This window comes from Cydia amplana, chromosome 5 (genome assembly GCF_948474715.1).
Source record: "Cydia amplana chromosome 5, ilCydAmpl1.1, whole genome shotgun sequence".
NCBI lineage: Eukaryota > Metazoa > Arthropoda > Insecta > Lepidoptera > Tortricidae > Cydia > Cydia amplana.
The window spans coordinates 16,051,735-16,071,151 of NC_086073.1; the positions used below are offsets into that span (position 1 = coordinate 16,051,735).

Below are 19,417 nucleotides of genomic sequence, written 5' to 3' on the forward strand. Positions count from 1 at the left end.
TGTGCAGTGTCTTATAATCCAAGTTTTAATCAAGATACCTCCTCCAATGCATTACGTTTCAATGGTTAAAGTAATAAGCGACCGAGATTACCGAGAACTATTTATTTACGAATAATCGACGCAATTACTCGAATACAAATCGATTCGACACTGAACAATGATATCGAGCAGACGAATATTCAATGATATGACATGTATACTTGGTCAACCATATCTTGACAGTAGAAAAAGGCGGCAAATTTGAAAAATGTAGGCGCGAAAGGATTTCATCCCATAGAAAATTTGAATTTGGCGCCTTTTTTTACTGACAAGATTTGGTTGACCAGCTATAATTTACTTGTAGTAGATGAGTAATTGAATATACAGGGTGGATGTTTTAAAAGAATTTTATTAAGTTAACATTTGCAACCAGGGATCGGATACTATCGGATACCGGTATTTTTTGTATGGGAACGGAAACGGTATTTTTTCGTTCTTTGCTAATTATTTAATTTCTAATTCGGCAATGTAATAATACGAAGTCGTCACATAAACACAGAACTGAGTCCTACATTTCGAGTATAAAATAATTCGAAAAATATGGTTATTTCGACGTTTTTGCAAAAAAACCGGTTCCGATCCCTGTTTGAAACCCTTCTTTGCCTTTAAATGGTGCAATTTTTTTTTAGATAAAATTTCATTCTCTGCCTGATTGAATACAAAGGATAAGTGACCATACAATGTGTTGTTCAACTGTATTTAAATAGTATGACCAAAGTTGTTTAAACAATAGCATAATATTCAAATGAGGGATATAAATAAAGTTATAGTAGAAGTAATAGTTTTATAAAACTAATGGAAGGTGGACGACGCAATTACGACAAGTTTTTATAAAGGTTTAATTTCACTTTTTATTATTTATTTATTTATTTTCATTTGCTTCGGTTTTTGCTCAGCTAAATACAGTCGAACTTCCGAGCACGAATCTCACGGGTAACACCAAAAAGTTCGTGTCCGAGGTTTCGTCTCAGGTGGACTTCCGAGCAAAGCGGGCATGCATCGACCAGCGATAGAGTTGTGCCACTTGTGCCGTTCTCCAGAACGTTCTCCATTTGCTATGGGGAATATTCTCGAGCGAGAACATTTCCCATACAAAACATAACTTTCTCGAGAAGGGCACAACTATAACTAAAGTGTCATTCTATGGAACTTGCTAACTATGTAAACTAAAGTCACTAGTAAATTCATCATTCAGAGATGGCGGTTTGTTTATAGTTAGCAAGTTCTACAGAATGACAATTTAGCTGTAACGTAGTAGGTATGTACTCGTACTGCCGGTGTCGGATCGAAATCGCACGGCTGTCAAACGCGCGTTTCTTCACAAAAACTCGCAGTTTAAAAACCCCAAGTCCTAACAGTATTCCTTAGCGATACAGCAATCCTACGTACAAGTTAATTTGTCCGGAAACGCGGCTAACTGCTCAACTTGCTTGTAATTGTACGGAATGCTGTGCAAAAAGTCCAGGTGCCGGCTGTAATGGCTTAACAACGCATTACCTTAATGGCTGGCGAGCCCTTAAGATCACGCATTGGCTGAACATGGCTTTTTGTGGCCGGCTGAATTGATTCATAGAAAAACGAGTGAGGATGCTCCATAGTTTGGAAGCCATACCTTTTGCCTCACTTTGGCGTATAGGGATGATGACACATGTTGAATTTTATAACAAAATCTAGTAAAATCGATAGCAAATGAGCAATTTATCACAATAATGTGGATATTAAAATAAAATATTGAAAAATTACAAAAATACAGGACCTGAAAGTTTCAAAATTTAAGGTTTTTTTTTAACTTCTAAAAACGATAAAAGTAAGGATACCATTCGATTCCTTACATTTCATCCAAAAAAATATTGTATAGCAACTATATACATAAACGCAATATTTCACCGACAAAAACGCAATTTTCTTGTTTTCCGTACTACGAGATGGGCTCCCAGAGACCTTGACGTCACGTTCCCTTGTCGTTTTGTTTAGGGCGTTTCGCGAGTGAAGTGCGACTGTTTTATCTTTTATCTTTAAATAAATATTTGGTGACAATCTTACACAGATCGACCCAACCAAAGTAAAGCTTGTCCTATGTGTACTAAGCAACGATAGGTATATCATACTTATGTAGTTATCTACGTACATAGATAACATCCATAAAGATACATAGATAACACCCATAACTCAGAAAGAAATATTCGTGATAAAGACACAAAATAATGCCCTTACCGGGATTCGAACCCGGAACCTCCGCTTCGTAGGCATGGTCACTACCGACTAGGCTAGGAGGCCGTTAAACCCTAAGCCGGCCGGGTTCGAAGGACCAGCTCCCCTTAAGGGGCCCACTGATTAACAGTCCGCCTGTCAGTTGTTCAGAACTGACAAATATTTATTCTAACTGAAAGGCCGATGCCGTCCGGCGGACTGTTAATCAGTGGGCCCCTTTAGGAGCAACAGGATACGCGAACCTCTGAAATAGTGCAAGTCTAAAATAAAGGGTTTTTTCGCTTTTAATATATTGGATTGTCAATAGCAAAACAAGTGGCGATGCTATGATTCGATTAGGTCGAAAAAGGCGTGTTATATTAAACGATAGCTTAACGAACAACGCGTTGTTATCCAAATTACTTTAATTTGGTCCTTGTAAACTACAATCTCAACAGGTTTTTTTTTTAATTTTATACAAAAATGAGAGTCTAAAGCATGCTTGACCGAGCGTCATTTTACGTGCCCAAGAGAGTCAGGAGTCCTAAGTAACGATCACCACTGATGGCCCAATTTAGACAACAAGCGGTTTTAAACGATGCCCATTACTACCGAGTCGATGTTCTCTTATGATGTATTATATGTGTAAAAAAAGTTTATTAAAATATGAGATTCTATTATTTATGACTGTAAAATCTTATTTGAGTATTATATAATAAGTGGTATAAAACTAAAACTAACTACAATTAAAATAACTAAAACTAAAAACTAAAAATACCTATCAAAATGTTGAGCCCTTGGTAGGGTGCCCATCACGCAGGCAGCGCTCCCGCGTTGGATTGCTATGGCCAATCTTTGAGCGAGAATAAGCTGCCTGCGCGAGTAGCCTCCTTTAGGCGTTTGCTGAGCGCCTTGTGGAGCCCCCTCGCCCCCTATTATTTATCGTCCATTATTACTTGTATAATTATGTATTAGATATATTATTTTGTGCATTTTAAACATTATTATCGTTGCAACTATATTTGATTGAATAATAATCACTGTAACTGGGGAATATGTGTACCTACCTATAATTCTTTCCTTGATAATAATAACCTTAAGGTTACTATATTGCTAAGTGTTTCAAGCTTTAATAATTCATGGTTAGTAAGTAAGTATGTATATTTTGCAAATTATCCAAAGGATTATCCAAAATATTAATTCCTATTTTTAACACTAGGTAATTCTAGAGAAAGATAGACTTCATTTTCATTCTGATTACGGAAAAACAAAGTGTTATGAAAGCCCCTATTAGGCATCAAAATATTAATGCCAAGTTTCAGCCATAACTAACCAAAAACGCGACGCAACTTTAATAATGAATCTAAACACACAATTCCAGAAAACTAAGGCCTTATTATATTAACCCTTCCATCGTCATGCCTATGACACGCCATTATAAACCTTGTTGTAATGTATCAAGGTTAATATTGCACTGTAACCGTACGCGTCTCTGGCCGTCTTTGGCGGTCAAAGGGTTAAAGACCATTACGGCGGGGCCTTTTTGTAGCGCATTCCACACACAACCAATTACAACATTTATACATTCGCGGGCTTCAACACCGTATGAAGTCATATTTATAATATCGGCCATTGTTTTTTCTACCCCCACCCAAAGAAAATCCAACCTTGAAGGTGAAGAAATAGGGTGGAAAATTGAGTGGGAGTTTAGGCCGTAAACAAAGCGGAATTTCTTGTTTAACACAGCATCCGCTAAAACCACATCGACATTTTAACTGCGAATATTTCCAACTCCTATATAATTTGTTATATCCATTGAAATCTGAACCTAAAGTTAGTCGTACAGGGTTGATTTTCCAATAAATAAACGCTGCATGATAGGAGTTTTGTAAAGTTAATAGTGGACTTACAGAAACGCGTTTAACAGTTTTTACTCGTACGCATTTATCATAAGTGAATTAATTTAAATTGCCATAAAATAACAGTTTACATAATGACGGTACTGTTTCGTATAATTTTGACTCATAAATATGTAACACTCATATTGTAGGGGATATTGGTGTATGGTTTTTAATCAGGCTTTATTACGATTTATTGATAATTGAAGTAAAAAAAAATACAAGTTTTTTAGGCGTGTTATTCTCAATTCCGTGGGTTCGATTCTCAGCTCAGACTTACTTAACAATTGTTTCTTATCTTTTAGTTCGTCTTCTTTTGATAATTTTCATATTAAATGAGCTTAATGTGATAATTAAATTAGCATAGTAAACACTAATAGCTAAACCAATTTTATGTTATCCTGTAACCATTCAATATACCTACCTACATTATTAAAAGGTATTCAATTAGAAAACATCTGTTAATTAACATTTAAACCGTTTATACACAACCTTATTAAAGTGAATTAAGCGTTGATTAAACTTTTAATTAAAATCGAATAAATGGAAATTTTTATGTGGCGAAAAATAAACACAGTAATACTATTTCGCATTAAGTACGTAAGTACAGTCGCCTTCAAATACATCGGAGCGGTCAAAGTACTCACAAATATTTAAACAGACGCTTTCCAACACGCCGACGCGCACGTTCCAATATTTTTAAATATTTATTTAGCTCATCATCTTCCTCGCGTTGTCCCGGCATTTTTGCCACGGCTCATGGGAGCCTGGGGTCCGCTTGGCAACTAATCCCAGGAATTGGCGTGGGCACTAGTTTTTACGAAAGCGACTGCCATCTGACCTTCCAACCCAGAGAGTAAACTAGGCCCTTATTGGGATTAGTCCGGTTTCCTCACGATGTTTTCCTTCACCGAAAAGCGACTGGTAAATATCAAATGATATTTCGTACATAAGTTCCGATAAACTCATTGGTACGCGCCGGGCGGGGTTTGAAGAGTTTGAACCCGCCGCGACCTCCGGATTGAAAGTCGCACGCTCTTACCGCTAGGCCACCAGCGCTTTTTAAATATTTATTTAGCTATCAGAACAAAATCTTTTTATTTTGACCCCTATATTAATTAACTGCTTTGCTTCATATATAGGTACTTACCGACAGCAACAGACCAAGTTACAGCTTTTTTAAAGTTTTAACAACGAGCATGTGATATTCGTTGCTAATAATCCATACTATACAAATAATATGAACACAAGTTACCCTGTTTTTTATTTTGTTTCATTAATTTTAAGTTAGTTTCTACATAGGGTCTACATACACTAGTAATACGTAAGAACGACTATAATATAGTTACCAAACTATGAGTATAAAATATGTAGTAAGCTCCAAATGTGCATACAAATGTAAAAACTGTTTCAATTTGTACAATCTTTACCATTTTTTTGACTGGTGTAAAACATTCCCGCACCCAAAACCGTGAAATGTCATTCTATGGAACTTGCTAACTACGTAAACAAAAGTCAGTGGTAATTTGCCATTAAGAGACAATTTTAATATGGCGGTTTGTTTACATAGTAGCAAATTCCATAGACACTTTACTTATTACTACTGAATCTAATGAGTGTCTAGTCCGCTTTACAGCATTTTAGGGAAAATATATAAATAGCTCAACAAACACAATATCTTGTTACAGGTATGGTTCCAAAACCGCAGAGCAAAATGGCGGAAACAAGAGAAAGTGGGGCCGCAGGGGCACCCTTACAACCCCTACCTTGGGGGCGCGGGGGGCGCTCCTCCCCCCTCCGTGGTGGCCTCCATGCCCAACCCCTTCTCGCAACTGGGGTTTGGCTTCAGAAAGCCCTTTGACACCAATGCGCTGGCGTCTTTTAGGTAAGTCTCATGTCTCAACCACAGGGAATTTGAAATACCTACAGTGTAAACTCCATATAACTAGGTAAAAGGTAGCTAAAAGTACATCCGTTCCGGCCCCAATTTTGGGGAAAGCCGTAAGCAGCGCATGGCGACAGCGCCATCTAGCGGCCATATCTGTGCTGATCGTAACAGACGCCTTTTGTTAGAGAGTGAGTCTTCTGTACTTAATACTATTATTTATTCTGTGATATAACGTCACTCGATATAACGTTTTACTCCCTATAACGTCGACATTTTTGCTTCTAGTTGGTTTACTTTAATATTATTTTCTCTCTATTTAACGAAAACTCGCTCTATAACGTCAAAAAGTGTCCGGTCCCTTGAGTGTCGCTATAGAGTTTACACTGTAGAGGCGGATTGTCAAAGTAAATTATGTAGCCAGAGTAAATTTACTGTCATCTTTCGACAGAAGATTAAAACTGTTAGAACGCCATTTAACTTTGATCCTTATTATTTCATTCATTGATATGTGTCAATTTCTTAAATGTAAAATATTAACGCCATCTACTCGAGGCCAAAGGTATGGTGCAATCTTTTCGAGTGATGGCGCCATACCTTCGTCAGAAGAAAAAGAAGGCAAATTTAAACATTTTAAGTTCGAGTTGTACGAGCACACCTATTTCTACAGACAAAATTGATTATCATCTTCCTCGCGTTTGTCCCGGCATTTTGCCACGGCTCATGGGAGCCTGGGGTCCGCTTGGCAACTAATCCCAGGAATTGGCGTAGGCACTAGTTTTTACGAAAGCGACTGCCATCTGACCTTCCGACCCAGAGGGTAACCGAGGCCTTATTGGGATTAGTCCGGTTTCCTCACGATGTCTTCCTTCACCGAAAAGCGACTGGTAAATATCAAATGATATTTCGTACATATTAAGTTTCGAAAAACTCATTGGTACGAGCGGGGGTTTGAACCCGCGACCTCCGGATTGCAAGTCGCACGCTCTTACCGCTAGGCCACCAGCGCTTTACAGACAAAATTGATATGTCCGACTATAAAATACCTACAATTTTAAACAATCAAAAGAACAATATAAACAGGACAGGCGGATGTTACTCGGGATAATCCGCTGTATCAAAAACCATTGAATGAATTGATATCAGAATTATTGATAAAGACGTAATCTTAATTGGTTTAATTAAGGTATCTAAGAGGATATTAGATGATTTTACTGTTGTAATTAATTTGTTATCTTCGTAATTAACATTATCCGATAACAAATAGTAGCGCTATAAATAATGTAATTAGTTAAGATTAGTAAACGTAAAAGCATCACGTGTTATGAGACTTAAATTATCCTCAAACCCACTTCAACGGACCATCACTATAACCTACATAAATTAAAATTTTTAATAAAATGATTTTGTCAACAGATACGGCAGCTCACCAATGCTAGGAGCACAATACCTCGGCGCACCCCTCCCCCGACCCCCACTCTTCGGCGCCCCCCTCTACACCTCTGCCCCTCCATTCCACTCCCTCCTAGCCGGCCTCGCTCCCCCTAGAAGATCACCCGACCCCCCACCAGTTTCGCCCCCTATCTCGCCAGGCAGTGAATCCCCCCCAGCGGCTCCAGAAGTAGAAAGAAGGAGCTCGAGCATAGCAGCTTTAAGAATGGCCGCGAGAGAACATGAGATTAGGTTAGAGATGCTGAGGCAGCGACACCACTCAGATCTGATCAGTTGAAACTAGGACATTTGATCCAGTGCTAAGACCCAATGGTACTTAAACGATTCACAAATCGCTATATAAGGTCAATGTGGGGATGACCGTCTTATCCTCCTAAGGCTCAAGGTCCTACCTATAGTACCTATTCAGTTCGATGTAATTTAAACCATGTTCAATTGGAACAGAGTCGATTTTGCTTTGTTTCGTTCAATTTTCAAACAACGAGAAATCAACTATATTTCCTACAATTTATGTTCAAATTTAAGGGCCAAATTTTGGATGTTTCGTTTGTATGGCTGGGCCTTAAGTCTTAGGAGGAGAGGGCAAAAACTTTTGTATTTGTATACCTAAGTTGCTCAGACACAGTCAGAAAGCAGTTCCGGCTCTTCTGCTCTACCGATCTTCTGTAAGTGTACAAATGCAAGAGAGAAGCGACGAAAGAACTGGCAGACGGGCTTGCCCTATAGACGCCTTCTCCACATTTACCTTAGTTCGTATAACATGTTGGTAATAGGAAACCAGAGATCGTTGGACCGTGTGACTTTTGTGAGGTTATTCATGAATAAAATGAAGAAATACCTAGATATGTATTATGAAGTGTTATATCATTATGTAAGGTGTATTGGGATAACTTCGTAATCGTAACCGAGATCATTTTTATTAAAATTAAAATTAACCTCTTTTTTTTTTACACATAAGGTACATGCTCACAAACAAAATTTATGATATCGCCAAACTGTAACCAGTTTGTTGGCGAATGAAGCGCTCACTTAACTAATCGAATCATGCACCTAAACAAAACAATTAGTACAAAACAATAGCATTTTGGACGCCAATTACCGATATATCCGCACCGTAGGTTCAACGCCAAAGACCGATTAATCGGTCACAGACCACAGAGCAACATAGACCTACGTGCATATGCATAAAGTTCAATTTCAGTTTTGATACTTCGGTGACGTGGCGTCAGCGTGACAGCTTTTGTGTTTAACACGGCGTCGAAAAGGTTTAACCTTTCTATTACCTATAAGCACTCCTGTACCTCCTACTGTAGCAAGCAATAGCAAGATACCTTGGCAAGGGTTGCAGTAGCACAAGTGTTGCTAAAGTATGAAGTGTTTCTGCTTTAGTAGACATTAGCGATTTTTAAATTATCCCGTTCGAAGTTACCTCAATGTACCTTATCAAGCAAAAAGCCGCTAAACCTTATGAAAAAAGAGACTATATGTTTGTGTTAAGATACCTAAGATTTTATTTCGGAAAATGTGACGCTTCGTTCGCTGATAAACAGATGGTCAAAGCTTACACTCAAATGCAATTTAAACGTAATTTGTGTATGAAAACAACGCTTTCTGTTGGTTCAGAGTGATTTCTTTACTTTTCCGTGTATTCAGAAAATAAATTAGGCACAAAACTTGATCTTAATGTGATTGAAATGTATGTATCTGAGCTCTCTTTGAAATTATATTGTTATACGAACGTGCGTGGATCTATCTTAAATGTAAAATTTAGAAAAAAGTATTAGCTACTTAAATCTCCGTCCACTTTAGGCCTTATTGTTATTTATTGTAATGTTAAGATACTTAAAGGAATGCCTTAATGTCTCAATTAAATATTTACCTATAGTTAATTAACTATTATTTGTAAGGGATTAAACAAGGAATGGTTTTATTATTATTTGAGCAATATTTTATTTATTTAAAAGGTGATATTTTTACAGAGTTTCGGTGAAACAGTACTAGAAAGTTAACATGATTCAGGTCAACATACAAAAAATAACTATTTCATGTGCAAGTGAACTAAACAATATTTAAATTGTTAACTAAAATAAATGAAAATTAAAACTGGTTATAAATTGATAGATTTTAATTTTTCACTACAAACTAACAAAAGTAAAAACTTTGTAACTTATAGTTAGATGATCCATTGTCAATTACAACTTGTAATTTGTATTATAAATAGCACCAAAGAATTCCGTTGTAATAATTATCCAGTAATTAAAAACGAAACTTAAACATGACCAGTGTTTACTGTACCTTGTGTATTGTTTGTTATTTTAAATGAAAATGAAAATATCGACCTATCACGTACAATAAAATTAATTGAAAATATTTTCTGTGTTTAAAATTATCTTCCTATCCCCATTTTATATAGCCCAAAAATACGTTTTTTTCTACTGCGACAATTTAATAGTGATAATAATAATAATAATAATGATAATAGTGATAGCGTTTGTGGATCAAATCTAAAGGAAAATATTGTGATTATTATGTTTTTAATTACATTTTGTAAGATAATTGTAAATAGGAAAAACATTGTATGAAAAAGAAAGATATTCTAAGTATTCTTGGGCCATCCTGTAATAAATACCTAAGAGTTATAAACAAGCCCAAAAATATCAATTCAATTTTTAAAACGACTAAACACCAACCCGAAAAACGAAAAAAGCGCACCCAATTACCAAAACGTAAACGTTAAGAGTCAACCATTAAAGAAACCAATGAGAAATAATCCAATTTAGAAGAACAATCGTCAATCATCAATCACGGAATCGTTACGCAGTGAGTGCCTGCTAACCGTCCCTGTCCATCCATCATACTAAACAACGGATACTCAATTAATTACATAATCCCACCTAATTAAAATGTAATTCAATTATTTTTAATCGTCCAACGTGGGCTGCAGAGATTGGATTTTCAATCTATTAATCTAAAAATTCAATTACGTACTATATGGCAACGAGACGATGATTTAACGATTAAAAAGAAAACGCCGAGCACGATTTCTTTAATTGAACGCTTGTATTTTTATGGGCAGAGCTTGGGCGGCTACCGCTTTTATAAACTTGTTCACTGATTTATGTTTAATGAACCGCATGTTCTAATACCAGTTTCATGCAGTTAGAAGCGTGTGAAAGAAAAATTAAGGTATTGATTTACAAGGGCTGGCTTCGAAAGGTTTCCACTGGTGGCCGGGCTTTATACCATCGCTGATTATTCACTTGTACGCTAGGGTTAATCAAGATCAAGTGCGGGTAGTTCGCAAAACCCGCGCAGCAAGATGTTGATACGATTCCTCGCCAGTCTGCCTGTGACCACGAATGTAACGTCACGTTTGAAACGTCAGGCCATAAATGTTAGTTATAAAAGTACCTATGAGTGAAAATTGTGTTAGTAATTATATATATATTATATCAGAGAATTTGATCAACAATACACTCCTTTTTTGGGCAGTCGTAATTAAAAGATTGGGTGTTGTAAAAATCTTATGAAGCCTATTTCACCTATTTGAAATTGGTGATCCTTGGCACCAAGACTACAGAAGGTGTAAGCGGATTGACCACTGAGCCGTCGTTTATATTAATGGTAAGTCTTATCTTGCATATCGCCAGATATATGAAAGGTCAAGTCAAAACTATTATTCAATTGCAGAGATCGACCGATAGAACACAGGACCATGTTTTACTAATGAAAAATAAATAATAACTCTGTTAATTTAATTGTAATCGAATTTTTATCCCGCGCCCATCAGCCTGGCCCGCCTCTTGACAGACTCTTATTACTACCTAGGCGGGTCAGGTTATAAGAGGTAGCGGAATCAAGAATGACTCACGCCGGAAGTTCCGGCCCGGACACGGACCGCGGTCAGCCCGGTCTAACGTGAGTCATCCTTCATACTGCAGCGCTTCGGGTATGTTCGCCGATGAATGAACTGATCACTTCTATACCATTAGACGCATCTATAGCATAATAGCGTCTCTGTGGTGTATTCCCATTTCTGCCGCCTTCCATGAGGCAGGGAGAAAAGGGTATATACCGTCTCTTTTATTCCGGGTGCGGAGCAGTCACAATAGTATAAATACTAAAGGGCATAGCTGACAGAGAGTCCTACCAAGTTTTTCCTAATTACCAATTAGAAAACACGTTTGATAAACTTTTTCGTTTATCTTTTTTCGTACTTATTACTTTGAAATTAGTGATAAATACTCGTACGATATTACTGTTAGTTCTATTAGCTCGCTTATATCGTAGAACATTAAATATATTTCGCCCTACGTGTGTACCTTGCACCATATCACATTTTAGACATTTGGGCGTAACCTCGCCAAATCTAATTATGAGTTCAGGCAAAAAACCCAAGCAAAATGCACATTTTTGTATGTTTTGTAAAGTTGTCGAGATTCCTCGCTTCAGGACGGGTTTAATGGTTTATTATTACTCGGTTGATTCTGGTCATCAAAGTTTGGAAGCCACAGGGTTTTTACTTTTAGCCACTGGGTCATTCTCTCATTTCGTGCAAATCGGTGAGATTCTCTCGATTTGTAATTTTTCTTTTAAATGGTAAACTTTTGGGTTTCGTCAATTTGTGGATTCATTTATTAACATTTTTCTGCTAAAGGCACCTTTGTAACCTTATTACTTTTCATTTAATAAGGCTACTGGTAATGAACTACGCGCTGGTAATGAAATCGGCCGAGATGGTAATTTTATCTGTGGACGGTAATGAAACAAACTTATGAAATCGAACATAAAAAAACTGTATTTCAAGAAAATTAACACCAATTAAAATCGACAATATTAAAAACATGTGTCTTAAGCACTGTGGAGATGATCAAACCGACTTAACATACACTTGGGGTTGACAATCTCAACTTATAATGTTCAAGCTAGATGGTACATTTACCATTTACTTATCATTATTATAAGTCGAGATTGTCAACCCCAAGTGTTTGTTAAGTCGGTTTGAACATCTGCGCACCATATCACATAAAACGTAGTTTTCAAATTTTCAAAAATTAGCATAGACAAAATATATTTAAATCATTCGCGTTTTGTACCTATGTAATTTATTTTTATCGTTTTAACCCTATAGTGTGGGGTGTCGTTGGATAGGTCTTTAAAAATAAATAGGAGTTTGCAAACAACATTTTTTGATAAAGTGAATCATTTCGGAAATAATAATTTAGAAAGAACAAAAAACGGTTATTCCTTCTAACTTTTGAAAAATCGATCCAAAAATATGAAAAAAAAAATCATAAAAATAGTGCTTAATAAACTCATTCAAACAAAATTAAAGCAAACTTGATAAGTTAAGCCGTTTATGAGTTATCGCTAAAAGTCTTCCCTTCTTATTTTATTTAAAAGCCTGGCAACCCTTATTTGTGATCGGATTTTCGCAAGCAACCCTATAACCACATAATAGTGACCGGGAAAAGATAGGCAACCTAGTTGATTTATATTGTACAAGTTGTATACTTTCCATTGGAACTTATTTTGTCACACACACAGACACACACAGACACAGACAGATCGGTGAAATTTGAAAAAAAAATTTTTTTTTCAAAAAATAATTAAAAATAGTCTTGACCATATTTCTTTAAGCAACCCTATTTATTTATGTTCAGGAACATATTTTCTTTCATAATATGTAAGTTTCATCCGTCAGACATATCGGTGAAGGTCGACCATCTTAGACTACAAAGGCTCCCCTATTATCATATACAGTTTTAAATGTTTATAACAGCGTAGTATTTATAATTACTAAGCCTCTTTTCATTAAATGCACTGCCTCGAATATATTATCATTACCTTCTTAAGTCATTCATTACCTTCCCCAGTAAAATTGGAAGGAAAAGAAGTGAATGAAACCGATATGAATGAAGTTTTGGAAGTTTTTGTCGCCTACATCAGTTGGCATCAGACCTTAATTTTGCAGAATAAACCATCTGAAAGGCGACACTAAAACATTTCATTACGTATAATTATAATAATGTACACTTGCTACTTACTGTATAAATCACGCGATGGCGATGAAGACTATCGAGAACCACACTCCTTCCCGACCCGAGAGATCGTATATATTTTCGCTAACAGTGGCACACGGGCATCCGCTACGAGATCATGCGGCCAACTGACTGACGAACAATGTGTTGCATCGGCGGTAGGCGCTATATACCCTCGCTATGTAGCAAAATATAGCTAATCTATTTCTCGCGTCGGTAATGAAGAAATTACTTGAACCATACACTTATAAGGCTGTATAGTTTTTATTATTTATTTCTAGCTTCTAATATTATACGATTTAAAACATAACTAAATAAGTCATTTATTGCACAAACAACGAATTTTCTATTTGTAGTATCTTAAGGTTAAAATGTAGGTCAAAGTTATATCTTCACGCGTTACATATAGAGATGAATGAAAAAATTGGGTGTTAATTGTACATATAAAGAAAATACTAACTTTTTTAGAATTGTTCATTGGAGATACATATACTTTAGGCCCTATGTTACAACCTTGCATTAACAGATATTCGAAAACGCCACCACATTTTTGGTAAATTTCCGAAAACACCGATTTGCACGAAATGCGAGAACGACCCCACTATGGAGACAATATATAAAATATACTTTTATTATAAATTGGTATACTTATGATGATGATGCCTTATTACTGTAAGTATGTATCATCATAATAGTAACAGGGCAAACTATAAAGACTAAAATTATTTTAAGTAATTTTTTTCGATTTCAATGAACAATTTAGATTAAATTTGTGACTAAAAGATGAAAACATGAATACTTAGTTGTTACTTAACTATATTATAGATTTACGATAAGTAAAAATCAAACGATACTTTTTATAAGAGTATTTAATTAAATTGCAGTGAGATAACTTAGAAAGTGCTTTTAGTTTAGTAATTATTGTTATTATCCCGTTTTAGCGTTACCCCAAAACACCTTACAAGTTAAGATATAATTTCGCAGAAATAACGTACAAAGGCGAACTTATCCCTTACCTTAACAGTAAATTTAGAAAACGAAGAAGAAGTGATACAAAAAGTGAAACGGAATTTACCTATACTCGAAAGATACGGAGGTACCTACAAAACAGTGTATATACCTACTTCTTAAGCTTTTTATCTAGAAGTATTTAGTTATTAATTCAACTCCGCCATCTGCTCAAAATTAAATGCGGTAGGTAAGTATAAAAGTTTTATAGCAAGGCCTATACTTCAGTTTTAAATTTATAGTCCATCGTCTTTAGAATAAAGGTCACCACCGACTTTTGACACCCGCACCTTCCCTAACGACTCCTAGGACTCCATAAATATCGATACAATCGATTATTGCAACACGATCCGCTAAGCAAACAAACCGACCGTTACCAATAATCGATATTATGTATCGATGTTCCCATCACTGGTATCGATTAATTATGAATTGATTAGTGGTGGGCGGCGATCCTCTAACGAGCACTGCCGTTTAAAATCCACAATTTTAAATATTACATCACTATTTTTAATGGTATTCAAGTTTAAATCTTATCTCTTTATCATACGGTCGTATTTGTAATGAGTGAATTTTTTAAAATACGATTGTGCTAAAGTTACCGCTGTTTCGTGTTCGTTTAATTACTCTATGTAAGCTTTGAAGCGTGTGTCAAAATGATTTTGAGCTTTATGACACAGGTATAAGGTTGTAAATAAGCGTGATCGTCAGAAAAGGTCTTGGGAGGTTAAATGGTACAGCCAGAATCGTGTACCATTGTATGGTCCCGCTCCTGGTCTTGGTTACTTGTACGGAACATTCTTGGTTAATTGTTTGTGGTTCATTTTAATTTAACAGTTTAAAATTACCATAAGACTTCTTTTTGAATTAAAATTCGTTAACACTACATACTTATTAAATGAGAATTTATGTAAGTATGTACATACTACCTACATGCCTATAGATATAGTAGTGTAGTGTAGTAGTGTATTATAGGGTATGGGCAACTCTACTACGTGAATTAATAGGTACCTATTAAGTACCATAGGATGTCAGCTGCAGAGCTGCATTACTGTTGCGACATAACTGCTGCGGCATTGGTATCTAAGGTAAGGAGTGATGTGGTAAGACATTGATGGCGAGAAGGAATGTAAGATAAGATGGACAAAACAAAGACCAGGGTACAATAATCCCTCCAGGACCACAAAGTTGAAATCCTAAAATGTTGAAATCCCAAAATGTTGGATTCTCAAAATGTTGAATAATGTTTTCACGGATATCACTGATATCAGACTAAATCAATAGGTAGGTAGGTTAGGTTCGTTAGGTAGCTTCAGATGCCCGAAGGGCAAACCGCCTAGAAATAGGAACCCCGCTCGGGGCTCCGTCTAGTTAAGTTCAAGTCAAAGTCAACATTTTGGGATTTCAACATTTTAGGAATTCAACTTTGTGGTCCTGGATGCAATAATCAGTGTAAAAACTGAACTTTCAAAATCAGCCTGTGTTTCGCTATTAGGCTAACCTAAGAACTGACATTTAATATAGATTATTTCCTTCTTTTGAATATGACTTGGAACTCCGATAGCCGTTTAAGAAGTGTACCTAACGCTCTTACGGTAGATGGTCCCCTTGACCCACATGGTGGAAAGATTTGCTGGCTATGGATGAGGTCTTGGTGGCTCAGATGGCAGAGCGCTGGAGTATCGATCCAGAGGCCGTGAGTTCAAGTCTCACCCAAGACAGTAATTTTTCCACTTTTAAATTTATTCTAAGCTTTTATTTTATTTTAAATTTATCCTACGATGTTACCAAGAAACTTCTAAAATCAAACAAAATTCTGCTTGCAAAATTAACACTTAACCCAAAAACAAAGGCCGAAACCCATAGACAAACAGCGACCAACGAGCCCCCGCGATTAATAACTTTAATTATTAAATATATTGTTATAGCATCCAATTATAAGGGCCCCGAACTGTTTCCAGTTTTTCTGCTTCACTGGCGAACTAATTAATGATTTAGTATTTATTCAGAAAGGTGCAGGGTTGTCGACCGTTTGGATTTAAAAAAGTTCTCATCTTCCTCGCCTTGTCCCGGCATTTTGCCACGGCTCATGGGAGCCTGGGGTCCGCTTGGCAACTAATCCCAGGAATTGGCGTAGGCACTAGTTTTTACGAACGCGACTGCCTGCTGGCCTTCCAACCCAGAGAGTAAACTGACACTTATAACTTCGAGTATGTCATAATGAATAGAGAGTAAATCTGCATTCCTCACGATGTTTTCCTTCACCGAAAAGCGACTGGTAAATATCAAATGATATTTCGTACATAAGTTTCGAAACACTCATTAGTTTATTAGTAGTATCGGACACATATATATTTTATGTGATGAATGATCAAATAAATAAGTACATTTAGTGTAAAAAGAAGCGTCCTGAGTCGGACCACGGGGAGCTTTCTGCCAAATGATACCACAAGGATGGAGCTAGTTGGGATATGTATGCATTCTTACTGCCAAGTTTGTGCAAAGTTAGCGTAGTCGACGTCTAGTCCTGGGGCAGCCCTGTTGCCTGCGCGTGCGCCGCGGGAGCTGCGCCTTGCCGCCCCGCCCAGCGCCCGCGCCTTACCGAAACGGCCCCTTTACTACAGTTCCCATAGTTAGACAGTGGAGGCTTTGAAGTAATTCATTATCATAATTAGAGTATAAGGTATGCACTTATTGTACCTACGTTCTAATTATTGAATGTACCTACTACGTGTGAAATGAAAGGCAAAACGAAATATGTGAACTATTTTGCTAGTCTATTTCCATACTAAATTCAATCAATCAATCAATCAATCAATCAATTTATTGCTTACTTTTACATAGAAGCTTAACTTAGGTACAAAAATCGGGTGTGGTACATTGCTATACATATAGATATATTTATACGAGTACTTGTATGGATGTGCAAGGTATAGCGAAAGCAAGCTACCCTCCGTACTAGTGTACACTGTATTACGGCAAGGTACCCCCTTCCCCTTCTGCCCGCGGTCCCGGTAATTAATTTTGTATTAAGCAGAAACGTCTGCGAACGATGCTATTAAGCTTCGAAATAAATTAAATAAATAATAAATTAATTAAATTATTGGTGGAAATATTCGCTGAATTGGGTGCGGTTTTGGTAGCTCAGATGGAAGAGCACTGTACTAGTGATCCAGTGGTCGTGGGTTCAAGTCCCACCCAAGACAGTGAATTTTTCCACTTTTAATTTATTTCCATACTATTTGGAAGATAGGTAAATGACAACCTGAACGAATGGGAGAACTGACAACTGACTACCAAACAATGCCGTGATAATTTTACAGACGCATAATAATTTCTTAATTGTGTATGGTTCCTTATTTGGAGTTGCCATATAGCATAAAGTAATCTTTATTCTATGCATATAGGTAGAGGAAACCAACTATTGAAAAAAATAAACATGTCATATTTTCCAGCTTTTGGTCCTACATTACTAAAAATTGGTAAACGCTAAGTAGGTTTGGTATGTATCAATCTTGTATATACCTTAGATTAATACCTATCAACTTCTTCACAGTCTATTAGTAAGATGACTATTGGGTCAGTTTTGCACCTTCTGTAGTCTGTAGGGACCTACTTTGACAGTCCTTATTTTACCAACGTTATTATTTATTCACTTTCTACTTTATGTGTTTGTGAACAAATATGTTTCCACGCAAGCTGCAACGGTTTCGACAAATGAAGCCTTCCCTTATACGCAAAAATAACGTATGCTCGTATCCAGTTTCATACAAATTGCATAACATAACAGTTCCTTATGTTTATTTAACGTCTTTGCACAGAATACATAGCTACTAGATGGTCTACTTTGATAATTATTTTGTCAGAAGTACCAAACGAGTCGAAAGTGTCGAAACAATGACTAGTAGCTAGTAGCTAGTAGGTATCTCCGAATAGGGAATATTTGGACCAACCTAAGGTGCTGTCGGTAGTCAGAAGGTAATCCATTATTTATGAGACATCCTTTGTAAAGTTCAGCTCGTAAGTGCGCGTAGTGTGCAAATACAAATTCAAATGGAGTTTTGAACTAAAAAAAATCCCTGGGTATTTTGAGGTTAACATTTTAGTATCATAATCGGGAGGCAAGAAGTTAGTAGGTATTTATTTCACAAATCGTAAATCACTGAAAGAAATGTTTGCATAACAGTAACACGATACCTACTTTGTTACTAATTACCTATACAAAAAATGGGACTTGCGTACTGTTACCTGTTACAACATATTGAGCAAAATTTTATTAATACTTAATTTGAGTTATTTTTTTGAATTACTTACTCAATGGGTTCGGCTACCTTTTTTCAGTGTATTTAAAATAATCTTCTCGTATTATCCAGTCCCCACATTTTACAAAGTGACCCATCTTTTTACCGCACATCTGCGGCCACTACACTCAAACATTAACGTTTTTCCCCGCAAACTCCGCTCTGTAATAAATTACAATATCACAAACAAAACCTCTCAGGAAAGTTATTAGGGTGAAAGTGCAAAAAATAGTGCTTCCACAATGATGAAGACGTTTGCAATCAATTACAGTGACATTTGTATGGGAGCGGGATGTATGGACATGTAGGTAATGATATGACAGTAGATTGGGTTTTTGCGCAGATACATTTGAATATAGGATGCATTAGTGAGAATGTATTCATAGAAGGTTTTAGAGGAAGCTAGAAAAACATAGCTACATTGTAACGTTTTAAGGAATGGGCGAATAAAATGCATATGTAAATAATAATTGAACACAAATAAAATTGACTAAGCGATAGCCTGTCTTGGGTTGGGTGAGTCTATGGCGTATATAATATAATAATCAAATTTTAGCAATAGGAAAACTTATCAATAATGGGACCCTTCTTGCCAAAGTCCAT

General features: G+C 36.4%; 1 protein-coding gene across 2 annotated transcripts in view; it reads left to right on the plus strand.

Moving 5' to 3' along the window:
• The window catches only part of LOC134648356 (homeobox protein aristaless-like), a 103,745-nt gene extending 95,948 nt beyond the window's left edge, over positions 1-7,797 (plus strand). For both annotated transcript variants that reach the window (XM_063502873.1, XM_063502874.1), the window contains exons 4-5: positions 5,816-6,012; positions 7,429-7,797. In XM_063502873.1, the coding sequence (XP_063358943.1) occupies positions 5,816-6,012; positions 7,429-7,741 (510 nt within the window). In that variant the 3' untranslated portion in view covers positions 7,742-7,797. The remainder of the gene's footprint in view (positions 1-5,815; positions 6,013-7,428) is intronic.
• The last annotated feature ends 11,620 nt before the right edge of the window (positions 7,798-19,417 follow it).